The sequence below is a fragment of the Daldinia childiae genome (genome assembly GCF_008694065.1).
Source record: "Daldinia childiae strain JS-1345 chromosome Unknown Scaffold2, whole genome shotgun sequence".
Lineage (NCBI taxonomy): Eukaryota > Fungi > Ascomycota > Sordariomycetes > Xylariales > Hypoxylaceae > Daldinia > Daldinia childiae.
This window is the reverse complement of record NW_022984643.1, coordinates 4,924,230-4,950,754: the sequence shown is the minus strand read 5'-3', so window position 1 is coordinate 4,950,754 and position 26,525 is coordinate 4,924,230. Positions and strand designations below refer to the sequence as shown.

The following is a 26,525-nucleotide window of genomic DNA, read 5'->3' as shown; positions in this document are numbered from 1 at the left end:
TATTGCAAGGGTATGGTTATCTGGGGACCTCATCTAAGACCTGAAGACTAGGATAGAGCGTGGTATATTACCGTCAAGATGGTGCGCTTAAAGGCAAGTCAAACATACATCTACTATAACTAAGACTTATATATACAACTACCTACCTACCTATATACGACATGTTACTTAGACATGACATATATATTCTACTAACACACTATAGCCCCTTTTCAAACCGCAACAACTTCGCACCGCTCTAGCGCCCATAGCCCCCCGAGCAGCCTTCCAGCCCTCAACATCCTCCATCCGCGCATCCTCCTCAACCACAACGCGGCCCGCCGGAGAAATCCCCTCACCCACGCCCTTCGTCCCCGACGTGCAGACCTTACTGACAGTAATCGGCCGGGGCCTAAGCCAACACGCCTCCAAGTTCCCCACTTGGGAGGCCCTGTTCTCACTAACATCGGACCAGCTCCGCGAGCTCGGCGTCGAGCCCCCGCGCACACGACGGTACCTCTTACAATGGCGGCAACGGTTCCGCCTGGGGCAATACGGGATCGGAGGGGACCTGCAGCACGTGGAGGACGGCAAGGCGGACCTGCGGATCCTGGAGTCGGATCGGGATGCGGTCAACCCGCACAAGTACGTGGTGAACGTGCCGGCGGGGCGCTCCGTCAAGGACTGTGGCTTGGACGAGATATCCCGCGTGCGCGGGTACAAAGTCACGGGCGCTAAGACTATTGTGGGCCCCTACGCGCTGCCGCTTAAGGGCGGCGAGGGCGTCCGGGTGTCTGTTACGGAGGGCATGTGGGAGGACCGACGGGGCCACAAGATCGACGGTGGTGAGAGGAGAAGGACCGAAGTCCGGTATAAGAAGCGTATCGCCGAGAGGCGCGAGATGAGAGAACGGGGCGAGTTGTAGATTACGGGTAGTGTAACTGGACATATAAAAAAATGAAAAACCTCTGTACTTTATGTACTATTACCATAGCCATAGCCATAGCCATAACCGCAGGCTCTACACATGCTATATCAAACTCCAAATCATCATGCTGTAATTCGTTATCCTACAAAAATGCCTTATCCATTCATAAGCGCCTAACCTCTAATGCTTCAATTAAACCTCTAAACTCCTAAACGCCAGACCGGTAATCATTACAAGTCGCCAGAATCTCTCCCTTTGCCCTTCGGAATTCTATTTTGCTGCGCCGAAGTCCAGCTTCCGAGCAACCTTCGCAGTCTTATCGTCATCTATTACGCCAGGCCTTCTCTTCAAATCTGCGCCGATTTTCTCCTGCCCGCCTGACTTCTTCGGTAAATCTTGCTTGCGCGTGGGCTTAGGGTCTTTGTTCCACCATTCGTGCTTTAGCATCCCCAGGGCCGTAATACGCTTCTTAGGATCGAGTATCAACGTCTTCATTAGGAGGTCAACGCCTTCGGTGCCAACTGTGCCGAAGAACGACATATAGTACTCTCTTCCCCGTACAGGGTGGATTTCTCCTTCCGTAGTATATGCGGGTAGCTTGGTGACACCCGGCCAGTTCTCTTCCGTGGGCGTACCGATGGCGGTGCAGATAAGGCTGATCTGCCGCATCTCTGTATCTCCGGCGATATATGGCGTTCTGATTATCAGTTCGGCGAAGACTAGGCCAACAGACCAGATATCTACTGCACCTGAGTAGTGCTTGGCTCCATACAACAATTCAGGAGGCCTATACCATCGCGTAATAACGTTCGCCGTCATTAGCTTATACGGATCCGAGAAGCTTCGGGCCAGACCAAAATCGGCAAGCTTCACTTCTCCGTCGGCGGCGATAAGCAAGTTGTTGGGTTTGATATCACGATGCAGCACAAAGTTCTCATGGCAGAACCACACCGCCCTCGTAAGCATACCCATCCAAGCCTTAATGTCGGCTGCACCATATCTAACGCGGTCCACGTCACGAATGAGCATTTCCAAGTCGCCGAGGGGGAGATACTCCAGAACAAGATTGAGGTTCTGGTTTTTGGAAGAGAAGACGGAATGCAGCGTTATTATGTTGGGGTGTGATAACTCTTGTAAATGCTTGATTTCGCGGACGGCATCAGGTGCCATCCCCTCCGTGTACTCCTTCTGTATCTTAATCTTTTTTATAGCCACCAGCTTCGTCGGATCGCTTTTAAGGAAACCAAGGTAGACGTTAGCGTAGGTACCTTCACCGAGTTTCTTGCCTTCAAAGGGATCTCGAGTTAGCGTATTGCTCTTCTATTCTAAGTCATCTAAATAAATTGCCTAACATACCCTTCACATATTTGCGCTTCTCCTCCTCGTTAAGTTGTTCAGCCAAATCTAGAGAGGTTGCTTGTGCTGCTGCGACTACATTCGGTGCAGCTGTTGAGACCACGGGTGTTCCATTGGATGATGCTTGTGCTGAAGTTACGGTCTTGAGAGGCGACGATAAAGATCTAGGGTTCGGTGGAGCATCCGTAGAATGCACAACTACAGGCGAGACCGCCATCGTGAGATATAATCCTTCGTCCTCGTTTATTCAAAACTGAGGAACAGAAGGTTGTAATAGTTGAAGTGGTTCTTTGTCAGCCTTGGGAAGAAAGAGACAAGGCTATGATCCCGAATATAAAGATAAGGTAGGGATTGGTTAAGTGTGATTGGTGAATGTTGATCTTGCAGATGCGATGCACCATGGTTGGCTAGATCTTTCCTATATTCTCCATATTATATTTACACCATACAGTTTTTAAGTTATTATGCACAGCCCGATTATTACTGTGTGCACAGCATGATGTGACCCATATATGACTTGCTTATTATGGAAATGTTAGGTACGTACCTATTTATCTTAGTTTTTGGTATATCTTCATTCCACGCAAGTCTCTATTGACGTCACCATTTCTTGATTCGAATCGCAAGCGGTAGGAGCTAGCAAAACATCACATCTCCAGAAGAGCCCGAGTCGGCTTGTTAATTTCCCACAGACCCCGAGTCAGCTCATATAAGTCCTATCATAGGTAACCAGCCTCCATTTTACGCTAATGACGAATCCTATCTTGGTAATTCTAAGCCGGACCTTGTTCTTTCCCGTAGGTCCCGGAGACAAATTTTTGTGGCGCCCTGATGCCCGAGTTTAAGTTTTATCTGTAGAATGAAGTCATACGTCGATCTTTTTTGAGGCTTGCTTTCGTCGTCAACAACGTGATCTTTTACATCTTATACTTACGCGCAATCTTATTTTTCTGTCGTCGCAATTCATTGTCCTCGTGTCCTTTTATTGTCCGGGCTGTGTATCGTATTGTATTCTCTTAACTCTTTCGTTCGTTTATTATAAGGTTGTTTTCCCTTATAACCTACATAATCATTTAGACATTGCCACCAATAGAGGAATTATAGAGTATTACGAAATTTAGGAAATCAATCCACGATGCGGTTCTTGTCGTATTGGGTAAGCAAAAGAAGCCTTCAATTATCCTAATTGACGTTTCGTACGCAGCTAACATTATCGCAAAGGTATTTCCCATCATATCCGGCCTCATGTGGTTGGCAACATTATTAGGACTTCTTCTATATTGGATCATAGACACAAACCGAGTTCATTATGACTCTATGACGGAAGACCAAACAATCGCCTATATATCAGATGTCGGCGCTTCAAAGCTCAAGCCGTTGTTTGTTGCAGGATGCATCATCACCACGATATTTCTCGATTTATCCTTTGCGGCTGACCGCTTCTTACGGCATCGAGGTCGACTGGTGCCCAACACTTCCACTGGTAAAAAGTGCTGAGCGGCCTGTGCATCGTCTTCGCCTTGATTGGTACAATTGGTCTGACTTGTCTGTCCGGATTTGATACTCTCCGGTACCCGAGACTACACGATATTTTCCTTCTACTCTTCATTGCAGGATATCTATTCTCAGCCATCTTCATTTGCTGGGAATATCAACGTCTTGGTCATAGTAAGTCCACATACTGTTTATTTCAGTTAAAACCAAAACTAACCAGAAATCTCTCCGTAGAAAACCGGCAACATCGCGTTCTCCGCATCTCATTCTGGGTCAAGTTGATTTTCGTCGTTGTCGAGCTGGGTCTAGCGATTGCCTTCGGCGTGATTAACTTTAGGGGCAACCATAACACATCTGCTATTATCGAGTGGGTCATTGCCTTCGTATTCTCCTTCTACGTCTTCTCCTTTTACATCGACTTGTATCCCGCTATCACTACGCGGAACAACCCCCACCCGATCGGGGATCCCACGCGACGGATGGAGGAGACCTACTATGCAACGCATCCCAGTGTCCTACCTGGGGATAGGCATACCCAGGATAGCCAGAGGACGCTGACAGACAGCCACGGCCACCAGCACAAAGTGAGAACAGACCAGAGAGACTTTTAGGAGGCTCTGCTTGTTCACAGCATTTACGGATAGTTTTCTTTTCAATAGAACAATGTACCGAGCTAGTTTGGGGGTGGCACTAGATCACGATAATGATGATACCAAGGATTAGAAGGGTTAGGAGCACGACATTTTGTCACGGCGTTCGGTTACTCCATTAGAGTAAAAAGATCTAGGTTTTCAACCAGGCACAAGTTAAATCTTGCATGATAACTCCTCATTAGTTATTATTCCGAGGGTTCAAGTTAGGCGGTTAGAACGTCAATGCATCGGTTTAGTCTAGTCGCCATGGCCGAGATAGATAAGAAACAATAGCGGCATTTTCATAGTATAACACCATTATGTATGGTAGCGACAGGAATGTATTGGATAATACAGCTATCTTTAATTCAAACGCCAGTGTTGAAAACCTTCATTTGTAATTTCCAAGGTAAAATGTGAAAGTGAACCTAGTAGAACTAGCAAGTGTCATTTGTGAGATTTTGGGTACAAAATGTAGAAGTCAAACATCGACAGTATAGGATTCAAAATGTCAACTAAGAAAAGGGGGTATTGGCGCTGTTATATAAATATGTTTGATAAAACCACCACCCCCTACACATAAAGGTAGAGCGCAAACCAACGCCAAACAAGTAAACCCAACAAACCAACCCTGTGCAAGAAAAACCAAAGTTCTTATATCCTTCCTTGCGGTTATTGTCTTACCCAATTTAACTAGCCAAAATTCTCTTGAATTCCAGGGAATAAGTAGACTGATCATCCCATAAAGCATAGATAGATAACCGTAAGTTGAAAGCAGCCATAGAAACAACCCCACCCGCGCGCAAAATGTGTATATCGTGATAAAATAGCATGCCTTAAATAATCTTCGCCTCATACCATCTCCACAAACTTCGAGTCCCGACTGGGACTATGACTCGCAACCGACGAGCGGAGCGGCCTAGGCGGCGTCAACGGTGTCTTGGGCTGATCTCGCACCTCGTCACGGAAATACTCGTTCTCATCATCGCTCGAGCTGCTCATCGGCATCGCCGCGCCGGAAGCCTCGTCCTCCTGATTAGTAGTTCGTCCGCGCCCCGCCATCGCAACAGCACGTACGCTAGCGCTACGATTATCTATGCTCGTAGAGCTATTAACGCCCGTTAGGGCGACCCCGCCGACGAAACCCCTCTCCACTGATTTGCCTTTGTCTTCCGGTTGCTTCGCGCTTCGAGAAAAGCGGTTTTTGAACCATGTCTTAACGCCGCCTTTCGACGACCCTTCACCGGGTGACACCGATTCCCGATCCACTACTCCGTCTTCAGCGTTTTCGGCGGCGGCGAATTCCGGTTCTGGTGAGGCATGCTGACGGGTTGGCCCGCGGTATTCATAACTACTGTTCCACTTGTGGGGTCCGGCTCATCTTGACTTTCCCCGGATCGTTCAGCTGTAGATTTGCGTTTCTCGGTTCTAGCTAGCCGTTTCTGTTCTGCCTTAGCTGCTTTTTCTTCTTCTTTCCTCGCCTTGGCTTCGTGTTTCTCCTCTGCCCTCTTCTTTCTGCTCTTGCTTATCTTGTTCTGTATAAGTTGTTAGTTGGTGCATGAAACCTCGGGGATACGAAACATAGCTGACCCTTAAGTCGTTTATTGATATCCTGGATTTCTTTTTGCCGAGCCTTTTCGATCTCCTCCTCTTCTTTCTTCTTCTCCATCTCGAGACGTAACTCTGTTTGCCTTGCCTGCTCTTCCTCAACCCTTTCGTTAATTTCATCTAAAACAGGCCTGACCCTCGCTGCGGCGATTGCGTCGATCTCATCTTGGCTCATATACTTTCCGGCACCAATATCGATCTGTCCGTGCCTCTGACCTATGCGCTGCTCGGCCTTAGCCTGGGCTATAGCGTGTGCTTTCATTTCCCACTGTGTTGGCGTGGACGGGTGGACCATTCCCGTCTCGGCAGATATCTTCTCGTCCATCCCTTTCAAACGTTCGTGCACGTTCCTCTGAGCTGCAGCAAGCAATACCTCTTGATCCTGCTGCCGCTTTTTGTCGTCGACTTGAGAAATTTTGCTGGAGAATAAGGACATCTGCTGCCTAATCTGCTGTGATCGCCTCCGGTCCTCAATAACATCGCCATCGCTCGAAGCCCTTTTCCTGAGTTTACCCCTGATTGAAAATCGTCGCGTGAGCGGCTTAGCCCCGTAATACTCCTGATATTCCCGACCCTTGAAGTGCTCTTCGTGCATCTTAGCTAGACGTGCTTGTGCTTGCTTGTAAGCCGCATCTTGCAAGGTAGTAAGCTGTATAGGTTGTGCATCGTCGCTGATGCTGCTAAAAGCATCGGCATTCTCTTGAGGGTTAGCGTTATCATGTGCCTTTTTGGCATCAATCATTTTTTGCTGCTGAGTATACATCTTCTTGGCCATTGCGACGGCAGAAGCATGAAGGATATCTGCTCTCTTCTGATCGTCAACTTCGGATTTCACTGGTGGTCGCGATGTGAACATCTGCCTGTTCATATTAGTGTAAGGGACAGAACCGGCATTCTCGCTGGTTTCGCTTATTGTCGGTGACCGAATTGGCCTATGAGCTTTGGTCGCAGCACTTAGGGCATTAGCAGCAGCATTTGCCTCATCCGGATACGATTCTTTAGGAATCGGCGAGGACTTCGCTCTCTGACGGTTCGCCATAGCACCTTTCGCGGCAAGTAACGACCTGTGACGCTCCAAAGGACTCCCATGGACAGAACCAGGTACGCTCCGATCTGACTTGAAAGCAAGATTTGCGGCAGAATGGCCAGGATCGGGAGTTGTGGATTTCGCGGGCTTGGTGACGCTCATGGCAGATTGTGACGCGAAAAGGGCGGCTTTGGCGCTGTGCTGGCTAGGAACGGGTTCCCAGGCGGGACTCAGCTTATAATCTTTCGCCATGAGGGCGGCAGCTGAAGCTGGAGCGGATTTGTCCGGCTTCCACAGCTCAGGTGATGTATTGGAGACCCAACCTAAAGCAGCAGCTGCACTCGCTGCGGATCCTTTTTTGAGAGGCCAATAGACGGGAAGCTCGGAAGGTCTTGGGGTTTTGCATAAATGAGCTTTCCCGAGTGAACTAACAAAGAATTAGCTATCGTTTATAAATTTAAAAAGGATGGCAGCATTTTTTTTTGGTAATTTCATTTTTTGGAAAAAAAGATAATAAATAAAAGTCACGATAATAGAAAAAGAGAGTCTGCGACATGAAGCTTACCTGTCGGTTTGGTGTCGTCATCATGTAGCTGTCGCCCCAAACCCCCCTGTGTTTCCATCTCATTGGTTGTGGTCATGTTATATATTATGTGGCTGAGAACGACGAACGCTCAGCTGCATCTATACGCGTATAGTCGTATTCGACCTCACCTAGATTTCTCGGCTTTCTTTCTCTTTTTTTAGAAGGATCGGCATAGAATTGCCGGGTTTGATTGGAGATAAGATGATTGAGAGATCTGGTTGATTGGAGACGTGAGTGGAGGTGGGATGAAGGTGAGCTTAAGGTGAGAAAGAATGGAGAATGAAAAAAAAAAAAAGATGAATAGAATAAGTTCTGGTAGTTATCGAAGGTGGGATGATGTAGGTATGATGAGTCGAGAGATACAGATCAACTACTTAGGTATAGCTCGTTTACACGACGACAAAGACATGTGTGATGATGCTGGGAATCGTATGCCAGGAATATTAAGTATAGATTCCTACCCTGATATACAAGTATATAATACTTGGTGTCTAGAGATGAATAAGGATATATTTGGGGACATAATCCTATTAATGGAAATAAGATGTTAACAGCTATGCATGAATTCCTTTTTTGTGTAGCTTGAACTATGGATGTATGATTGATTCATCATTGTCTTCATCATCGCTCGTGGCTTTGAGGATGCCAATAACTATTACGTCATTGTCATACACCAGCCTCTATTCATCAACATGTGCCCCGTAAATCTTGATTAAGTAATTCGTTTTGATGTAGATACGACAGTTATCGATATTGGTTACAGTTGCCGTTTAAAACCAAAAATGAATATCAAAAGCTGCCGTTGTATTGGAGGATTTATACAAAGTATCTAACCAACTAAAATATGTGATTCCCCCACGTTATCGTATGCCTTATATGCCTAACTACCTAACCTCTTAAGTTATTGTGTTCTAGCCTACCTACGTACTGAGGTCCCCTTTCTCCATCTAATGAATGCTCTTTAGACTATTAATAGATAGATACTGAAGAATTCATGAGCCATCTTCTCGGCCTCTCGGACGAGCTCCTTCTTGAGATCATTTCGTATTTCCAGCCTACTCCCGAAGTCTTGCCAGCTTCCTTAGATGACCGACCATTTTTCCGCAGGGAGTATGATAACGGTAGAACAGGCATAACCCTGGCAAGGCGTCTCTTTCCGGTTCTATTAGTATGTCGCCGGCTTTACGGCATCGCCATCGGGGTTTTATACCGGCACATTCCCTTATTTCTCGACGAAAACCTCTCTCAGTCTTTTGCTTCTACCTTGTCGCTGCATCCCCATCTAGCTATTTATATAAGATCAGTCGACCTTGACGTCTATTGCCGTGCCGGTACCTCACAAATAGATGTGCGAGCTCTGTTTTGCCTCCCAAATATTCACACTTTCCTTGAACTGGTGGAAACAGACGGAGGGCTGGGAGTTACAAAACCAGGATTATGTCCATACGTCATCCGTCCAAGTCCTTCGATTGACGAAATGCGCACTTATCGGAAAACCCTTGGCGCAAGTTTTAAGCTGGCCAACGGCCCTTAAGGAACTTTGGTATGATTTTGACCCGAAATGGTATAATGGACGGCCTAGAAACCACTTTAGCCGCGGGCAGCTAGAACGAGCGATAGCAAGCCAAGTAGACTCGCTAGAAACACTTGTTTTTACAGCAAGCGAGACAAGCCGCATCTATAAGGAAGACTCCCCAGTCGACCTTCGCCAGTACAGCAGATTGAAAAATTTGGCTATTCTTCATCCGTTACTTTTGAAGAAGCATTTAGAGATGCCATGGAAACGCTTACCGAGAAGCTTACAGGTGCTTGAGGTTTGCTATGGTGAAGGCGAGAGAGCCGACCATTTGATGCGTACCGAGACTTCAGGGCCCGCTTGGTTAATTGGGATGTTAGAAAACAAAGCTGCCTTCACGCCATCGCTAGAAAAAGTACGGATTGCGGCACTGGGGTGGAGCCATTTCGAATATGAGGTGAACCGTAACTATTCAAACACACATGCACAGGACTCTGGTGAAGAAGAAGGACAGCGCCCATCAATAAAATTATTACAGAGCTTCTTAAGAGCCAATATTAGCTTCAGTGTCTTTCTATTTGATAGATCTCAATCTATATATTACCGCTAGCTTCGATGTTTTGTAGAAGGCGGTAAAGGTTCATATAACTATAATTTTGGGAATATGACTTGTAGTTTGATGATTGAGAAACCCTCATAAAATATTAACGTACATAGATGTTTAAGTCGGCATCAACTAAAACAGAGAAGGGTCAAGGCGTACCTACCTACCAACTATATAGGGAGGTAACCTATTTATAGTGTTGAGCGCACTTACAATCAAACAACTCTATAAACCTAGGTCCTAAGTCAACAACTATATAACGTACAACGTATCTCATAGAACCAGCTCGCTAAGATACCACGCAAATATATCCTGATTTATTGTATGTTCGCTTATTCATCTAAGAATATCAACATCGTCGCTAGAACCAACGACATAATGTCCATCGTTTTTGACAACATCGACAACTTCCGAGACGTCGGAAAGACCATCAACGACCATGTCGGCTGGAAGTAAGATATCACAGACCAAGCCACCTCGTAAGCGTTAATGAAAACATGGACAACTAAAATTTCAACTCAGGGTAGTCCGAGAAGGCATATTCTTCCGATCCGCGCGACTGGGTAAGAGAAAAAATCCCCTATTTGTCTGCTTGCCTCCATACACCAATCACCGTACTAACCTATACTCTAGACAAAGCAACCGCCAAAGACCGCGTGAGAATCAGAAATCAGCTAGGCATCCGAACGATCGTGGATCTCCGGAATAAGTAGGCCGCCCTTATAACCCTCCATTCTCCCCCTACTGGTACGCCACGGATACTAACCAGTTTCGAGGCCATCCAGAAAGGAACAGCAAAAGCACCAAGTAGGTCCAACCAACGTCCTCGTGCCCGGACAGATCCCCGGCGTGAAGCACCACAATATCAAGGTGACGGGGGAGCGGTTCGAGGCGTTTCTCACGGGACAGCTTAAGTTGTGGAGTTCCTTGTAAGACCTCCTTTCCTCTCCTTTCATTTCCCTCCCTTCTTCCCTTCTTCCAGTAGACCAATATATATATGAGAGTTGATTGCCTTATTGTCCTCAACAATATCCATCGTCGAATAGATGGATATCCTCACTATATAATTCTGGTTATAGCTACCTACCTGCTAACAAACCATATCCTTCACGTAGCAAAATACTCGCCCTCTTATCCTTCGGCTACCGCGATCAAGCTCTTAGCATCTTAGGCCGGGAAGTCATGCAGCCGCTGGGTCTCGTAGGTATAGGTTTGTAACGCTAGACCAGTCTGGCCCTGAGATCGCTGAGGTAAGTTCTCCCCCCCCCCCCCCCCTCCCCCCCCTCTCTCTCTCTCTGTGTGTGTGTTTCTATTCATCTATCTTTTACTCACCCCTTACTACCTCCATACACACCAACCCCCCTCCCCCCCAAAAGAAACAAAAAACTAACCCCCTTCCCCTAGGCCCCTCCGCGCCTTAATATCCAACAGATCTCTCCCCCTTCTAGTACACTGCGCCCTAGGCAAAGACCGAACCGGCCTTATCGTTGCCCTAGCGTTGATGATCCTCGGCGTACCATCGGATTCAATCACGTACGACTACCAGCTGTCACGCGAGGCCCTCGCAGACGACTATGACGCTCGACTCGATGAGATCAAGAAACTTGGTCTTTCGCCGGAGTGGGGAGGTGTGGCGGATAATTTCGCGGAAAGGATTGAGGAGCACTTGGATGCGAAGTATGGCAATCTTGAGTATTATTTGGATGGTATTGGGTTTGGAAGAGATGAACGGGCGAGATTGGTTGATACGCTGAGTGCGTAGGATATATCTACGGCCTAAGTGACTTAATAAAAATAACATCGTTAATTTAGACTGAAAAACACAATACAAAATCACATTTTAGTACGCATATAAATGTTGTGAAATCATGTCTATTTCTTACGGAAGCGACCTTGCATCCAGCAGCGATACATCTTCAACCGCCGGGCTCTATTTACGAGCATCCTTCTATCAACACCCAACTCCTCTATATCAAACAAGGGATCCTGTACCTTCGACTCCGAAGGCTCAGTCTTTTCGCCATCGTCTTTTGTATCATCTATAATAGCAGACGTTCCCGTCCATATCTGAGCCAGCTCGTCTTTCTCAAAGAAGTAGACCCGGGTACCATCCCCTCTAATGTAGAAGTTCTCTTCCAGGTATCGACCTTTCTTGAATCGAACCTGTGCTAGATCACCTCTGCCGTAGTCGCGGAAGCAAACCTCACCGCCTGGCTTGAGTACCCGATAAATGTTCCGCACGGCCTGCTCCCACTGCTTCGGGGATAGGGCAGAGAATATGAATATCATAAGGACAACGTCTACACTGCCTTCTTCGAGGCCGGGTGGTAGGTCCTCGCTAGCGGCATCCCATACATCGGCTTGCATGAAGTCGGTATTATACTCTTCATGACTACGCATCACTTCAACAGCCTTTTTAGAGAAGTCACAAGCATGCAGTTTTAGCTTGGGGTTCTTGTTATTGGCCAAGATGGGAAACGCCGTATTGCCGGCACCAGCACCGACTTCTAGCACTGTGACTGGACCGGCATCTTCTGCAGTAACCTTGTCAAGTACGGGGAATTCTTGTTGTAACCATTTACGGTTCTTGAAGAAGTTGGCCGTGTTATTCTTATAGAATAGATTCCACCACTTAGCAGGGTCGGAATTAAATCTACCTATGATTACGTTTGTTAGCAGTTGCATCTACTAAACGTAGCAATATTGAAATTGTAAAGGTAAGGTGTGTCAGATGGGAGCGAAAGAATTGATGTATGTGGTCATCATAGAGATTCAGATGAACTATGCATAAGATGGTATCATCACAACACCGAAGGTGATAGGAAAGGCTATGTTACTCACTTTTGTCGAAATCGGAGACTGGCGACTCTCGTTGCATGGCATATTGCTGCTCAGCATACTCCTTATAAGTGTCGTCAGTCTCCACATGATCCCAAGCATTGAACTCGAAGACATCATCATTTTCCTGAAGGTAGCGCGATCCAAACTGAAAAGGATCACTCCTCTTCAAGTTATTCTGCGGATCATGGTTCCTGTGGGCAGGCAACGGAGCCTCTGTACCATCCTGCACGGTCAACGCTTCAACCTTAACCAGCAGCTCCTCATCTGGCAATGCTGCCGTGGTAGTTGCGACAGCAGAAGCCATCGCGGGATATATAAATGCGGTGCTTGTCAACTGAGTCCTTTCACTAGTCCTCTCGTCGATCACCGCAAAGGTGTGTTTGCTAGATATTGGGGGAGCCCGTGGAAAAAAAAAACGAGTTGGTAAAGAATTGGGTTGGGAAGAAAAAAGATTCCACGAAAATTTAAGCACAGAATGGGGTGGGGCTTTTACTAGTAGCGCGCTTTTCCTTATCGATAATCCACCGATGCCCGCGATGAAATTCGACGTCACCTTTTTTTATACTTATCGCTTCTAGCTAGAAGAGCACCGATTCTGTTGTATATTACTTTTTTCCTTGTGTCGTAACATAGACCTAAATTAGACAGCTATACGACGGTGTGATTTTAAAATGCAGGATTTATAGACTTTCTGAGATTTCTACATATCAATTTACAACACTCTTTTCGTACCTACTACATAGCTTATAAACGTAACCCACCTTGAACTACCTACCTGGGCTCCCTCCGGACTTTTCCTCGCTCCCCAGTCTCCAATGGCGACAGCACGCCTCCTCCCACGTCCACTGCGCTTGCTATCTACCCTCCGAACAAACCCGTACCCACCTCGGCGCACTTTCATCTCCATCCCCGACCCCACCAAGCCGCAAATCCTAACCGCCTCGCGCCGCCTCCCCTACGACCACGAGCGCCTCTACGACATCATCGCCGACGTCGATTCCTACGTGCGCTTCCTACCATACTGCAAAGTCTCGCGCGTAACACGCTGGACCGACCCCATACCCACACCAACGCCGTCTTCTTCACCCAATTCTTCGTCTCCCGGCAACCCACACACCACCACCACCGCCCGCCGCTGGCCCACCCAAGCCGACCTAACCGCCGGCTGGGGCGGTTTCGAAGAGACCTACACGAGCCGGCTATTCTGCGTGCCCACACTCGGTATCGTAGAAGCTATAAGCGGCGACGCGCGGACCGAGATCCCCGCCTCCTCGCTGCGCAGCCACGGCCTCACAGACCCCGGGCCGGACATCGGCAGCCGGGGCGTATTCAAGAGCCTAGTAACGCGATGGACGGTAGTCCCGGCTCGCGACGCGGTCCGCCAAGAACGCTTCCAGCATGGCTGGAGTGACGTCCGGCTCACGATAAAGTACCAATTCGCGAACCCCTTGTATACGGCTGTGAGCTCGGCTGTTGCCGATAAGGTCGCGGGCGTTATGGTGGAGGCGTTTGTGCAGCAGGCCCAGCGCGTGCTGAAGGAGACTAGGAATGATCCGGGGGTCGTGCGGTGAGGGATTGTATTTTTGATATATCCCGAACCGCGCCTATTAATGCGATGCGATGTAATGATGTACCATACTCCTATCATTCACAGAAGACCGCGAATCAGTTCTCTGCTGAGCAACTCCTCCTATTGAGTCCGCCAACATTGACTGATTTGTCTATGTAGACCCTACGTATGTACACTATCTTAAAAATTAGACAACCAAAAATCATAATAAATCTTCATATCAACTCAAGTCCTAAGAACAAAATTCTCAAAATTTAATTCAAAACTTATAGTAACTCCTAATTTAAATATGTAACAGATCAGTCCGGATGTGTCTTGGTCTCCCCAGTCTTTCTCAACCACGACGCCATCCGAGAATATAACCTCTCAAAACAAATCTCAACAAGGCAAAAATGCTCGCCGTCTTGAAAGAACATCCATGTACTTGCCTTTCCTCCTCATACATTTCGTCATTCTTAGCCTGTGAGACATCGTCACCTCATGTGAGAGAAAAAATATAGTCCTAGATGTAAACACGCGGTAGTAGTAAGAAATGATACAGGTCTACCGGTATCGAAGTTGTAACGAATAAATATTGGTTCTCCGTGGTAATTATTACTTCGTCCATAATACGTGCTCGAAGAAAAAAGCCCGCGGAAAATGCCGCTTTAAACAATGAAGTCGTCTCGAGCCGGGGTATAATGCAGAATCTGTTATTGGAGACCATCGCAGAACTCCCCAAAAAATAAATTGGTGATGGGAATAAAAATCAGGACTGGTGCCTGGCGAAAAAGGCACGGGAGTAAGTGGAAATTGACAGTGGCTAGATCGAGTTGCCCAGGTATCCTCGGAACACACGTGAATGGATTATAACTTATCGTTTAGTTCTACTACTACACATTCAGTTGTGAGCTCATGTAACAAAAAACATAATGGACGCGGCGACTGACCTCTTGCCTTTAGTGGGCTTCGCGGCTCCTCCACCTATCCATCCAAGCACGCCACTCTGGACTTTCTTGGTTGGCTTCTTACCAGGAGGCTTGTTAACTTGGATGATATTCGGAGGCATCCCTCCGCCGGGACCCCCAACTGGACGTCCGTCGAAAGGAACCCGTCCCCCCATATGAGCAGGCATACCGCCCGCACCCATTGCCATCGGATGACCCGGCGGAGGTGGAATTCCACCATTGGCTGCCGGGCGCGGTTGGCCTTGTGGCCTAAGACCCTGCGGAGGGAATGGGCCACCAGCCATGTGGACCCCTGGTCTACCAGGTATAGATCTCATAGCTCCTCCTCCCTGAGGCATGGCCGGCCGATCCATAGGCCACATATGCATCGTCACCGCCCAATCCGGCTCAATCACCTTGTCCCATATCTGGGGGAGAATAATCTCGCCATTCGGACCAATAAGGTCATAATGCCCAGCTTGTACATGGGGACCAATAACATCGACATGACTGAAAGCTTGCTTGATGAGCTCTTCCATGCCCTAGAGAGTAAATTAGCATGCCGACCTCAAGCGAAAAAAAAAAAAAAAATAAGACTTTTGACGTACCTGCCAGCTCTGGCATATATGGAAAGGGAAGCTGAATTTTCTCCCCACAGCATCCTTGAACCGAATCGGCGCCTTGTCCTTACCAAGGCTCTTCTTATTCGCTTCTTCAGCCTTGAGCTTGGCCTCTTCTAAGAGCTTCTTCTTCAGTGCCTCCTCTTCCTTCTTCTTAGCCTCCTCGGCTGCTTTGGCTGCCTCCGCCGCTGCCTTTTCATCTTCTATCTTCTTACGAGCCTCAAGCTCAGCTTTGATTTTGGCTTCTTCTTCTATTTTCTTCTGCCTTTCCGCCTCTTCCGCCGCCGCCTTCGCTGCTGCAGCCCTAGCGTTCGCCTCGGCCTCCAGCTTCAAGCGAGCTTCCAACTCTGCCTTTGCTTTAGCCTCTTCCTCGAATTTCTTTCTCTGCTCGCGCGGCTCTTCTGCAGCCTTTGCGGCGGCTGCTGCCCTGGCCGCCTCTTCAGCTTCTATCTTTTTGCGGGCTTCTAGCTCAGCTTTTGCCTTGGCCTCTTCTTCAAATTTCTTTCTTTGCGCAGCCTCCTCAGCAGCTCTGGCCGCCGCCGCCGCTCTTGCATCGGCTTCAGCCCTGATAGCGGCCTGTAACTTAGCCTGAAGAGCTGCCTCTGCAAGAGCGGCTGCCTCTGCCTCTTTCCTCTTCCTTTCCGCCTCGGCTTTCTGTTCCGCTTCGAGTTTGTCACGGGCACTTCGCTCAGCTCTTTCGAGAGCTTCTGCTTCCTTGCGGGCACGCTCCGCCTCGGCTTTCTCGGCTGCCCTCTTGGCATCCTCGATATCTTTGGTCAATTTCTCCATAGCAATCTTTCTTTCCTCAGCACGAATCTCTTCGTCCCTCTTGATCTGCTCCATTTTTCGCTGGAATGCCAGCTCTGCTTCCATCCTGATTTGAGCCTCGAGCTCCTTTTGCTTAGCTTCTTGTTCTTTCCGCTTTTGTTCGGCTTCAATCTCAGCTAATTTCTTTTTCATGGCTTCCTTCTCAGGGTCCTCCTTCGGGGGCTCTGGAGCTGGAGCTGGGGCAGGTGTTCGAGACGGACCGCCAATGTCCGTCGGTGGAGGCGGAGGAGGGGACCACTGATATTGTGCCATGCCGTGCGGCATAGGATACTGTGGCTGACCACCGAAGTAATTCTGACCGCCACCTCCGCCAAATGGCATCATTTCGTTACCACCAGGCCACCTATGCTCATTATTAAAATAGTTACCAGCATTTCCGTTCATCGGGGCGAAAGGATTTTGGTAAGGGTTGGGCGGTCCGTATGGCACTACCTGCCCACTTCCACCATAAGGGGGAGCATAGCCGCCAACGTGGCTTTGGGGATAAGCGCCACGGCCACCGGCATAATACTGGTTCCCTCCGGCCGGCGGTGGGTAGGCGGCACCCCGGCCGTAGTAATCGTATTCTGAATCCAGACTGGTAGAGGGGTTCGGCGCCTGCCGATAAGTATCGTAATCGTAATGGGAGGGTACTCTATGGGTAACACTCCTGTGCTGCTGTCCAGACGGCGTGCGAGACGGGGCACGGGATGGGGCGCGATGAGGACGAGCCTCTGGGTGGTGGCGTCTTGAAGGGCTAGTAGAAGCTGAATCTTCTGGATCAATATCGTCGTCGTCGAACTCTTCTTCCTCTTCACTCTCGTAAGAGTCCTCGTCCGAAACCTCTCGTCCGTGACTATATGATCCTCCACTAGGCCTTGAATCCTCCTCTTCTGAGTAGCTAACTTCGTCCGAGATGGGACCGCTGTGGCGTGGATTGCGTATGTTGTATCTTCGACTTAAATAAGGAGGTCAATGGCGAATTGAATAAGTAATAGACTATCGCTACTTACGACATTGGTGATAATTTAGCGTCTAGATACCCCTTCCCCTCGACGATCTACCTAAGAAAGTCGGAGCAAAGGGAGGTTAGCGATTAGGCGGTAGCCGAAGTTGCCAACCTCACTGAGCGGGTTTGAATTGATTTATAGCTCAGCTCTCTGAACTGGGCGTCGCCGTTGGTATGTAGAATTCCGATAACAAGTATAAGAATAATGGTGTAGATTAACCTAAGTTTCTAGCGACAGTGTTGTTAGCAATTTTGATCCACCGTTGTCCTGTGGCTTTTTTTTTTATCTCTCTCTTTAGGGTCGCACAGTAAGGTGAATGTAAATAGAGCGTAGTGTACTATCGTGCGGAACAATCCGAGAATGAATCTAAATGAGGAATTTGGATGGGGTTTTGTAGACAAGTCTCTCGTGACAAGTGATCAGTACAAATGTCAAAAAAGTTATCTAGGGGATCCCGGTATTCCAATAAGACTGGCTCAGTTGGGCGCAAAGGGATATCGAATTGGGTTTCTATTAGAAAAAGTTGTGGAATTGACAGTGGCGCCAAATTCAAGCGGGGTGAATTGGTGAATTGTGATGTGAATTGATCTCGGTTCAGAGAGGTATGCAATAAAACAGTTTTAAAGCAATTCAATTTCGCCCTTGAATGAAGCAGGTATGCGCATAGGCTATAAGGCTATACCTGCAAGGTAGGAAGGTACGGTAATGAATATGGAATGTGCGAGAGGTGTCAGAGGTGCTAGAGATGCGAGACACACTTACCCTACTTGGGAACTCCGGCTATCGGTTGCTATCGGTCGGTACCCGTTTGGAAGGTACAACTTTAAATCGTGAATGCGACGGAGGAGACTTTTGATGTTGCCGGCGTAAACACAGAGAGACGTATTATATCGTCTCGGCCTCTAAGGGCTAAAACGAAAGTTTGCGGTCAGCACTTTCGAAATTCGAGCGTGCAGATCGAGGTACGACCGACCGCACTTTTTATATTTATTATGCTTTAGGAAGGATGAAAAAGCAGGGAACAGGGAGGATGCCCGGAACTTATAATACTTAGTGGCACTAATACTAGAGCCCACGATCCATCGTCAGCGAGGGGCCAAGCGAGCAGAGGTAGATTGATGGGGAACGGGGAACGGGGACAGGTGACACAGCCCATATAGATAGAGAGGGGCCAAAAACTAATACCATACTACATTTGCATTCACCTACACACACTATACACATAAACACGTACCCGTACTACGGCGCACATGTAGGCCTCAATGCTCTAGAATCTTCATCCCAGACGTATTGTAGATCCCTCCTTCACAGGGGGTCATCAGCACTAGCTTAGCCTAGGACATGGACAATGCTGGGTGTTTGAAAGATGAAAGACGACTACCCAGATAAGAACCGGTGCCATACGTATATACTTCCGAGGAATGCAAAATAATTAACGTACATTAGTTTTTTGTGTTAGAGTTGAGCTACGGTATGCTCCGGTGAGAGTCGAGTTTCTCTCTTGTTTCTTTTTCTTGTCTTCGTACGAGGGACCCGGTGTCGTCTGTATGTGTATATGTGTGTATGTATGTATGTATGTAGGTATATAGGTATGCATATAACTATGTATAGATAGTATCATGTGGCAGCAAAAGAGAAAATATGGGCAGAAAAAGGAAAGGAATGATGGCGGTATCTTAAACTTGTCAATATTCCGGAGCCAATTTGAATCTGGTAGCATTCAAGTAGGTCCCGATGGTTGTTTATTTGTTATAAGTCGTACTGTGTACAAAATAGTCTAGAAGAAGGAAGGGCGAATGGTTAGAGGTCGAGAGGGGGGGCCGAGCAACGCAGGCTGAGAACAGAAGAAATACCTACAGGCACAGCACGCAGCACGCAGCACGCAGCAGAAAGTCTGGCCCACACCGCTTGCGCTTTGCTGGGGCCGATGCATGCTCCGCAGACCACCAATGATCGAGATCCTTGGATTTACACCGAACACGACAGCATTATCATAACTGGTGCCCTTCATTTTGAAAATTCGTCTTCTGCTGTATGGTCTCTGTCCGGATTCTTAATCTCTGGCTGTCGGGCTATTCACCCTTATATTTGCAGTATAGGGTAGACTTCATATCGGGTTGACCGGGGCTCTGCCGAAGCAATTTGCTCCGGACGTTGCGAGGATAGTTGGACATTGTATTGTTCCCAAGAATCAATCTCGATAAACTGATTGCTGTCTTCTTAGTACTTTACACTGGCAGGCAACACATGTCCAACTGAAACCTTTGAGATTGAATCGCAAGCCATTGGTCACCGGGGAGAATTATGAAAAATTTAAGACGCCAATTCCGGAGGTCGAGCAAGACTAGCGTTTTTCCTATAAGATAGAAATAGCGAGTGGAGGTATTCCTTCCTATGTCGTCTTGAAACATACTTCAGATCTCAAGCCGAGAACTCGGGCGGTGGCTGTTCGCCTCTACTAATAAGACCTTTCGCTCACCCACAGGCCTTGACGGATCTGGTATCATCTAGTCTCCAGAAGCCATAATACGTGGTGTCGTAAGCGCCCTGTTATTAGTAGATACATGGCTGGATTTGGAAGTATGGAGTCGAAGCATTGTTTGCTGCTCTAACCTCCGCGTAGATCGATGTGCAAACTACCAGCGTGCTCAAGACATATTCATTACCTACCTTACTGAGAGGGCCAATCCCGAACGAGAGGCATTAGGAACAGCAACCTTACCGCAACCAATTCGGAAGTGAAGGATGGATGCAGAAACTTGTCTACGGCTGGACCCGTCTTAGATGTCTCTAACTATGGAACTCCGATTAGTTTATGGCTAGACGCTGCCCGATGTGGCGGTTTTGCTGCCCAAATATCATAATATGATACTTAATGGTTACAGTGCATCTAGACATATATACATGCCGAATAGTAAGGCACTAAGAATGCGAGCCACTTGATAAATTCTCAGTCATCCGATTGCAACGCCGCCTTTCTGATTCACAACGACGAAGATTGCGCGACTGGAGCCACGTGCTACTCGTACTGTAGGAACAATCGTCCGGCAGGGTACTTGTTGGCCAAATCGGCATTATCCAGTATTACCCAGACTAGTGGACACGTCTGCCTGCCCAAGTCCCACCGCTTCAGATACGAAATCCACCTAGGGCACCAATTAACGATTCTCCCCCTTCTGCGCATGCCAAATGGAGCTTCTCCCTATTCGTCCCCCAATGACTTGCAACTCCTGCAAGACACTCTGCCACGCGAATGAGGCTAAGGCGAGCGTCGCGGAAGAACTATTCAAATCCCTAGTGTAATATTCAGAACATAACGGTAGCTTCTCATCTGATGACCGCAGCTGTATCATTCTCGAGAAGCTCTTTGGCTGCCTTGACTTCAGCCTCATCGTAACCCTGCCAACCTTTTTCGCCTGATGAGCTGCGTCGGACTATCTCTGCGAGTTTCTCGGTGGCCACTTCATCAAGTTTGCTAAGTGTAACCGAATCGGGTATAGCAAACCCATCAGAAGTTGTCCGGCCTTGTGATACCTTGGATGGGTCATCCAGAAGCTGTTTCGTAGTCTTTTTTTTTTAATTCAAGTTAGTGAATTTTCTGTTTGAAAAGCAATAAAGGGATTTGTACAAGTTTAAGACCATAGTAACCTCGTAAATAGCCATCGCAGAGCTCAATGCTTCGGCTGAAGCGTTTTATGGCTTCGCCTAATTGACCTGCGTTATCTGACGATTTTGCAGCAATGAATAATACTTCGCCCAGACGAGCGTGTACCTAACACAGCTAAAGTTAGCACGGATGAAATTAAGATAGGAAAATAGGGAAACTAACATTCCAAGCATTTGGCTGCAGAACAAGAACCTCTTCAAGCGCGAATATGGCTTGAGAGTATAGTCCTTGTGAAAAATAGAGGTCGGCAAGCTCAGCCCACGCCTCTGCGTCCGTAGGGGAGATATCGAGAAGCGATATCAGAACACTGACAGACTCAGGGGTCCGTCCAATAGACCGCAACAAGGCCACGCGGCGCTTTAAAATGGGCTATATGGACCACATTAGTATTTGATATAAGGAGTCACGAGGAAGAAAGCTCACGATATTAGTTGGGTTGTCCTGTAAGATCTGCTCATATTCTTTCAGGATAACATTTAAAGTAGCGGAATCGCTAGCATCGGCTTCTTTAAGGAGACCTTTCAAGGCCATGATACGTTCGTTGTCATTGCCAAACCTATTCACTAGTCTTGCGAGGCATTGATGGGCTGACTCGTCGTCTCCAGTCCGAAGACATGATAATAAGAGATTTTCATATGTAGTCCATAATTCAGATGTTTCGGGGGCAGAGAGTAGAGATTGGAAAAGAGAGGTTGAGATAGCACCTGTAGACTTCCCAAGTATAGCTGGAGCTTGTTGTGAATGCTGCAAGGCTACAATAGGGGGCAACTGACTGGGCGGATGAAGAAGGGAAGAAGACATGTTGACTTGAGAAGGTATTTGATCTTCTTTTACACTCTGATGTTGCTGTTATTAAAAGGTATCTAGAGTGGTTTAAGTAAGATGGTGGATATTAAAGACACGGTTAGAATGAAACTAAAGATCTGGTTTCGTGATAATTTAAGTTTACCTAAGAGGTAGTAAGTAGGTAGTTACAGCCCCGTACCTACCGATCCTTATGAGATCCTTACAAGGTAGATAGATTGTGGTGCACGGGCCGGAAGTCATGTTCTGCCGTATTAAATAGGTACCTATCCCACCGCCTCCAGGTCTAGCAAGTGCTAAGGCTAGGAGGTAGGTACAAAGGGTTAGGTACCTTAGTACCTAGCCTTAGCTTAAATGGTCCGCTGACGTGCGTGCTCCCCCAAGCCGTGGGGCATATTCATTCATTGATACTTGCACTATCAACATTATCAACATTAATCTATGTTGCGAAATACATACTTAGTAGCTATCCGCCAACACAAACCCCCCTAGATGAACAGGTCTCCTACGACACTTCTATATCGCCAAGTTATCGTCGCGTTGTCAAAATGATGAGTGGTCCGAGGCGCACTCTGAGCTCGCAGCCTTTAACTCATAGTTGATCACCTTTCCGAAATTATCAACAACCATGTATGCAGCCCACCTTATACTATCATGGTTTCGTGTGAATTAGAGTCCGTTGACAATCTCATCGTAGGTTCGAAAAATCCTTATACGACCTCATCCGAGGTCTGAGGAACCATAAGGGAAACGAGAAGGAGTATATACAAAACTGCCTGAAAGAATGCCGCTCCGAAATTCGAAGCCAGGACTTAGGTTAGCTACCTCCCATTATAAATACACCAGGCTTATAGCTGACTTTATGCCTTCTTTCTATAGATCTCAAGGCTACTGCCTTGTTGAAGCTAGTTTACCTAGAAATGTTCGGGCACGATATGTCATGGGCGTCTTTCAACGTACTCGAGGTGATGGCTTCTCCTAAATACCACCAAAAACGAGTAGGATATCTTGGCGCAATTCAGAGCTTCCGTCCTGATACTGAGGTCCTCATGCTGGCAACAAATCTCCTCAAGAAGGTATGAGGTTAGGTCTTGCGATAGACTTCCCGAGACGCAACAAAACGAATATGCTGAACTTGTCTTCCAGGATTTGACGGCGGCATCCACTACCACCATCGCCCTTCCGATTGTCACTCTTCCGCATGTCATTACGCCATCACTCGCCCTATCCGTTTTATCTGATCTCCTACCTCGACTTAGTCATACCCACCCCGCGATTCGCAAGAAGACGATTGTCACGCTATACAGGCTTGCCTTGGTTTATCCTGAAACCCTACGGGCTGCTTGGCCGAAGATAAAGGAGAGACTTATGGATAGGGCTGAAGACCCTAGCGTAACGGCTGCAATTATCAATGTTATATGCGAACTGGGATGGCGGCGGCCCCATGATTTTCTTCCTCTGGCACCCCGGCTGTTTGAGCTATTGGTCGATAGCGGTAACAACTGGAATGGCAATTAAACTGATCAAGCTGGTAGGCAGCATAGCGTCTCGGTCATACCTGGATCTCAGCTAACCTTTAAGTAGTTTGCTACATTAACGCCCCTCGAGCCGAGGCTTGTTCGCAAACTGTTACCACCTCTGACAGAGATCATCCAGACAACCCCTGCCATGTCTTTATTATACGAATGTATAAGCGGAATTATTCAAGGGGGGATTCTTGGAAGTGGTGAAGATGCGGAGGGAGAGAGAGGAGATCGCATCTCTTTGCGTTTAAGCTTCGAGGAATGATTATGGTAGATGGTGACCCAAATTGTAAGCTTGCCCCTTGACCCCTATGACTTGGTTTACTAATTTTGGGCATATAGTGAAATATGTGGCGCTGCTCGCCTTCAACCAAATTGTTTTAACTCATCCTTGGCTTGTAGCTCAGCAAGAAGACGTCATTCTAGAGTGTATAGACAGTGCCGACATTTCTATCCGTATCAAAGCGCTAGACCTTGTGCAGGGCATGGTCAGCGGCGACAATCTCGTGTCTATTGTCGGCCGTCTCATGAGACAACTCAAGCTGTCTTCAGGAGATCGCAGGGCTACGAATCATTCGGGGCCAAGCTCCGAGGATTCAGACGACGAAAACTTTGAGAGGACAGTTGATTCCGCTCCAAAATCAGCGAGCCAATCCCCGCCGCTTCCAGATGATTACAAGGTCGATGTGATCAACAGAATACTAAATATGTGTTCTCAAAATAATTACGGCTTCTTAACAGATTTCGAGTGGTATATTGATATACTGACGCAGCTTGTTCGGACTGCTCTGTTACCACGACCTGCAGACGATGTGGACTTACTTTCTGCACCTGGGAGGTCGAGCAGCGGTGATATATCTGAGAAAATAGGGAACGAATTACGGAATATTGCTGTCAAGGTCCAGGCGCTTCGTCCCGCGTGCGTTCGCGCCGCTGAGTCGATTATATCTCAACTAAATAGCGAGACTAGAATTGGGCGCACGATTGCTTCGGGGACATTGAAACCAGCTGCTTGGATTCTCGGTGAATTTTGTTCAGAATTATCTTCCCCAGACGATATTCTTGGAGCACTGTTGCAACTATCCCGGGGGACTTCACCACCAGAGTCTCTTGCAGCCTGCCTTCAAGCGGCCATGAAAATTTTCTCGTTGGTTGCCGGAGACCAATTAACCCCTTGGACACCTGAGCGCAAATCCAAGATCTCGCTCCTGATGGCTCGCATTATTCATTCCTTCGAGACTTTAGTACAGCATCCAAACCTGGAGGTTCAAGAACGAGCAGTAGAGTTCATAGAACTGCTAAAACTTACTGCGGAAGCGGCATCTAGTCAGGAAGCTTCGACAGAAACCGTCCACCAAGATCCTCCTTTGCTACTCACCCAAGCAATACCCTCCCTTTTTGCTGGTTGGGAATTAAATTCGGTTGCTCAAACAGCCCAGAAGAATGTCCCATTTCCAGAAGGGTTAGACCTTGACGAACCTATAAATCCAAACCTCAACTTCTTACTCGCATCTGCTGATTCAATATCAATACCAGTCGACGAGTCAGATGAGTTTGAGAGTTATTATTATCAACGACCGCCCGCGACGAGTATAGCCTCCGAGCCAGCAATCAACAAGCTGGCAGATGCTCGCGAGGACACTGCCAGCTCTTACCAGCAGCCTACCGAGGAGACCTATTTGGATGCAGATATATTAGCCAAAAGAAAGGCCGAGCGTCTGGAAAGGAACCGAGATGATCCATTCTATATCGGAGAAATCAATTCTATTCAGAGATCATCAACGCCGATACATAATATACTCCAAAATTCGAATGGTCCTGACTTAGATGTCGACTCGATTCCTATCATGGAACTTGACCTCGATAAACTTAGCGCAGGCGTCGATCATTCCCGACATGTAGCGTCCAAACCAGCCCGCCGTCCGCCGCGGCAGAAGATCGTTGTTGCCGCAGATGAAAATCTAGGTAGCAGTGGCTTAAGCACGCCAAAGAACTACGACTCCGAAAATAATTCGGACACCGCTGCCAAGGCCCGAGCCGGTAGCAAGAAGCTCAAGCAATCGCTTCTCGGTGTCGACTCTACCAGCATCGGCGCGCTCAGCCTCGAAGATGACCCGGCCGGTCGCGCCTACGATCCCGAGGCCCAGCAGCGCGAGGAAGCTGAGATGGCGCAGGCCATGAAGGAAGTCGAGCGTCTACGCCTCGAGATGCAGCGCGCAAATGAGCGCATACAAGTCGCCCAGGGCGTCGATGCCGCTGGCACCGTCGTTAAGAAGAAGAAGGCCAAGAAGCCGAAGACGACGGATCCTGACGGCGAAGGGGATTCCACGGTCAAGGTCAAGAAGAAAAGAAGAAGGTCACACCTATAGACGAGGGTGATGCCGCTGGAGACGTGGTCAAGGCTAAACCGAAGAAGAAAAAGGCAAAGCCGGCTGAGATCCATGACACGAATACGGCATGAAGACGGGGGGAAGTGTAATGCATAAATAAGTAAATAAGTAAATACATAAATAGAGGTAGTATGAATAGTAAATCAGACATTCGTACTGGCTACCTAGCACATAGAAGAAATATCACTATGAGTATTGCTAGAACCAAATCTAGACACTTTTTCAAAAATAGATGCTAAAGATCATATTATTCTAATACCGTCCTTCACTTTACCTCCTCCTTATCTACAACCAAGTGTCGAGTATAACCATAAGAAGCAAACGCAGAACCTACTAATTGATATGAATATAAATATAACCAAGTAATCATCTTAAGATTCAATTCAATTCAATTCAACCATGTAACCTAGGTATGTCATGATCAACGTACAAAACGTATGAGAGCAAGCCAACATGCCCCTTTGCCTGCTTTGCCTATCCACCCTCCAAAATTTTTGTAAACGCGCTCTAATAGTAGTTAATAGTAGTTGGAAAACCAGAAGTAAGACAAGACAAAAGAAATGACGCGGGGGGTGGGAGTGAAACGGGATATGCCTAGGCTGAGCTGATATATAGAATAGACGAACTAAACCATCCT

The 26,525-nt window shown here is 47.5% G+C and overlaps 11 protein-coding genes across 13 annotated transcripts; 6 read left to right on the top strand and 5 right to left on the bottom strand.

Moving 5' to 3' along the window:
• Positions 1-78: 78 nt before the first annotated feature.
• On the top strand, positions 79-904 carry GL218_02241 (putative igr protein domain-containing protein; the record flags this gene model as incomplete). Its single annotated transcript, XM_033578743.1, has 2 exons — positions 79-81; positions 206-904. 2 exons carry the CDS (start codon positions 79-81, stop codon positions 902-904), a joined length of 702 nt encoding a protein of 233 aa, XP_033438462.1.
• A 273-nt stretch (positions 905-1,177) lies between these two features.
• On the bottom strand, positions 1,178-2,480 carry GL218_02240 (Serine/threonine-protein kinase KIN28; the record flags this gene model as incomplete). The annotated part of the gene is made up of 2 exons (XM_033578742.1): positions 1,178-2,193; positions 2,264-2,480. The coding sequence occupies 2 exons, from the start codon at positions 2,478-2,480 to the stop codon at positions 1,178-1,180; spliced, it is 1,233 nt and encodes a 410-aa protein (XP_033438461.1).
• Positions 2,481-3,398: 918 nt separating this feature from the next.
• On the top strand, positions 3,399-4,368 carry GL218_02239 (FK506 suppressor Sfk1; the record flags this gene model as incomplete). The annotated part of the gene is made up of 3 exons (XM_033578741.1): positions 3,399-3,419; positions 3,468-3,484; positions 3,978-4,368. 3 exons carry the CDS (start codon positions 3,399-3,401, stop codon positions 4,366-4,368), a joined length of 429 nt encoding a protein of 142 aa, XP_033439502.1.
• An 873-nt stretch (positions 4,369-5,241) lies between these two features.
• On the bottom strand, positions 5,242-7,276 carry GL218_02238 (uncharacterized protein; the record flags this gene model as incomplete). Of its 2 annotated transcripts, XM_033578739.1 has the most annotated exons (2): positions 5,242-5,699; positions 5,980-7,276. In XM_033578739.1, the coding sequence occupies 2 exons, from the start codon at positions 7,274-7,276 to the stop codon at positions 5,242-5,244; spliced, it is 1,755 nt and encodes a 584-aa protein (XP_033439504.1). The 2 variants fall into 2 exon arrangements, with proteins under 2 accessions (XP_033439504.1, XP_033439503.1); XM_033578740.1 differs by lacking the exon at positions 5,980-7,276 and having other exon boundaries at positions 5,242-5,451.
• A 2,832-nt stretch (positions 7,277-10,108) lies between these two features.
• Positions 10,109-11,492, top strand: GL218_02237 (putative tyrosine serine protein phosphatase protein; the record flags this gene model as incomplete). The annotated part of the gene is made up of 5 exons (XM_033578738.1): positions 10,109-10,182; positions 10,253-10,293; positions 10,364-10,439; positions 10,516-10,659; positions 11,135-11,492. The coding sequence occupies 5 exons, from the start codon at positions 10,109-10,111 to the stop codon at positions 11,490-11,492; spliced, it is 693 nt and encodes a 230-aa protein (XP_033438817.1).
• Positions 11,493-11,602: 110 nt separating this feature from the next.
• Positions 11,603-12,875, bottom strand: GL218_02236 (tRNA(Thr) (cytosine(32)-N(3))-methyltransferase; the record flags this gene model as incomplete). Its single annotated transcript, XM_033578737.1, has 2 exons — positions 11,603-12,387; positions 12,572-12,875. The coding sequence occupies 2 exons, from the start codon at positions 12,873-12,875 to the stop codon at positions 11,603-11,605; spliced, it is 1,089 nt and encodes a 362-aa protein (XP_033438818.1).
• A 511-nt stretch (positions 12,876-13,386) lies between these two features.
• Positions 13,387-14,142, top strand: GL218_02235 (Coenzyme Q-binding protein coq10, mitochondrial; the record flags this gene model as incomplete). Its single annotated transcript, XM_033578736.1, has 1 exon — positions 13,387-14,142. One exon carries the CDS (start codon positions 13,387-13,389, stop codon positions 14,140-14,142), a length of 756 nt encoding a protein of 251 aa, XP_033438815.1.
• Positions 14,143-15,033: 891 nt separating this feature from the next.
• On the bottom strand, positions 15,034-17,512 carry GL218_02234 (putative kinetoplast-associated protein kap-like protein; the record flags this gene model as incomplete). Its single annotated transcript, XM_033578735.1, has 4 exons — positions 15,034-15,609; positions 15,676-16,858; positions 17,027-17,452; positions 17,508-17,512. 4 exons carry the CDS (start codon positions 17,510-17,512, stop codon positions 15,034-15,036), a joined length of 2,190 nt encoding a protein of 729 aa, XP_033438816.1.
• Positions 17,513-20,831: 3,319 nt separating this feature from the next.
• On the bottom strand, positions 20,832-21,972 carry GL218_02233 (TPR repeat protein oca3; the record flags this gene model as incomplete). Its single annotated transcript, XM_033578734.1, has 4 exons — positions 20,832-21,071; positions 21,133-21,276; positions 21,334-21,540; positions 21,595-21,972. 4 exons carry the CDS (start codon positions 21,970-21,972, stop codon positions 20,832-20,834), a joined length of 969 nt encoding a protein of 322 aa, XP_033438822.1.
• A 495-nt stretch (positions 21,973-22,467) lies between these two features.
• GL218_02232 lies at positions 22,468-23,493 on the top strand (the record flags this gene model as incomplete). Of its 2 annotated transcripts, XM_033578733.1 has the most annotated exons (4): positions 22,468-22,475; positions 22,673-22,791; positions 22,855-23,051; positions 23,122-23,493. In XM_033578733.1, the coding sequence occupies 4 exons, from the start codon at positions 22,468-22,470 to the stop codon at positions 23,491-23,493; spliced, it is 696 nt and encodes a 231-aa protein (XP_033438825.1). The 2 variants fall into 2 exon arrangements, with proteins under 2 accessions (XP_033438825.1, XP_033438824.1); XM_033578732.1 differs by lacking the exons at positions 22,468-22,475; positions 22,673-22,791 and having other exon boundaries at positions 23,025-23,051.
• A 490-nt stretch (positions 23,494-23,983) lies between these two features.
• Positions 23,984-25,867, top strand: GL218_02231 (AP-3 complex subunit delta-1; the record flags this gene model as incomplete). The annotated part of the gene is made up of 1 exon (XM_033578731.1): positions 23,984-25,867. The coding sequence occupies one exon, from the start codon at positions 23,984-23,986 to the stop codon at positions 25,865-25,867; it is 1,884 nt and encodes a 627-aa protein (XP_033438819.1).
• Positions 25,868-26,525: the final 658 nt, after the last annotated feature.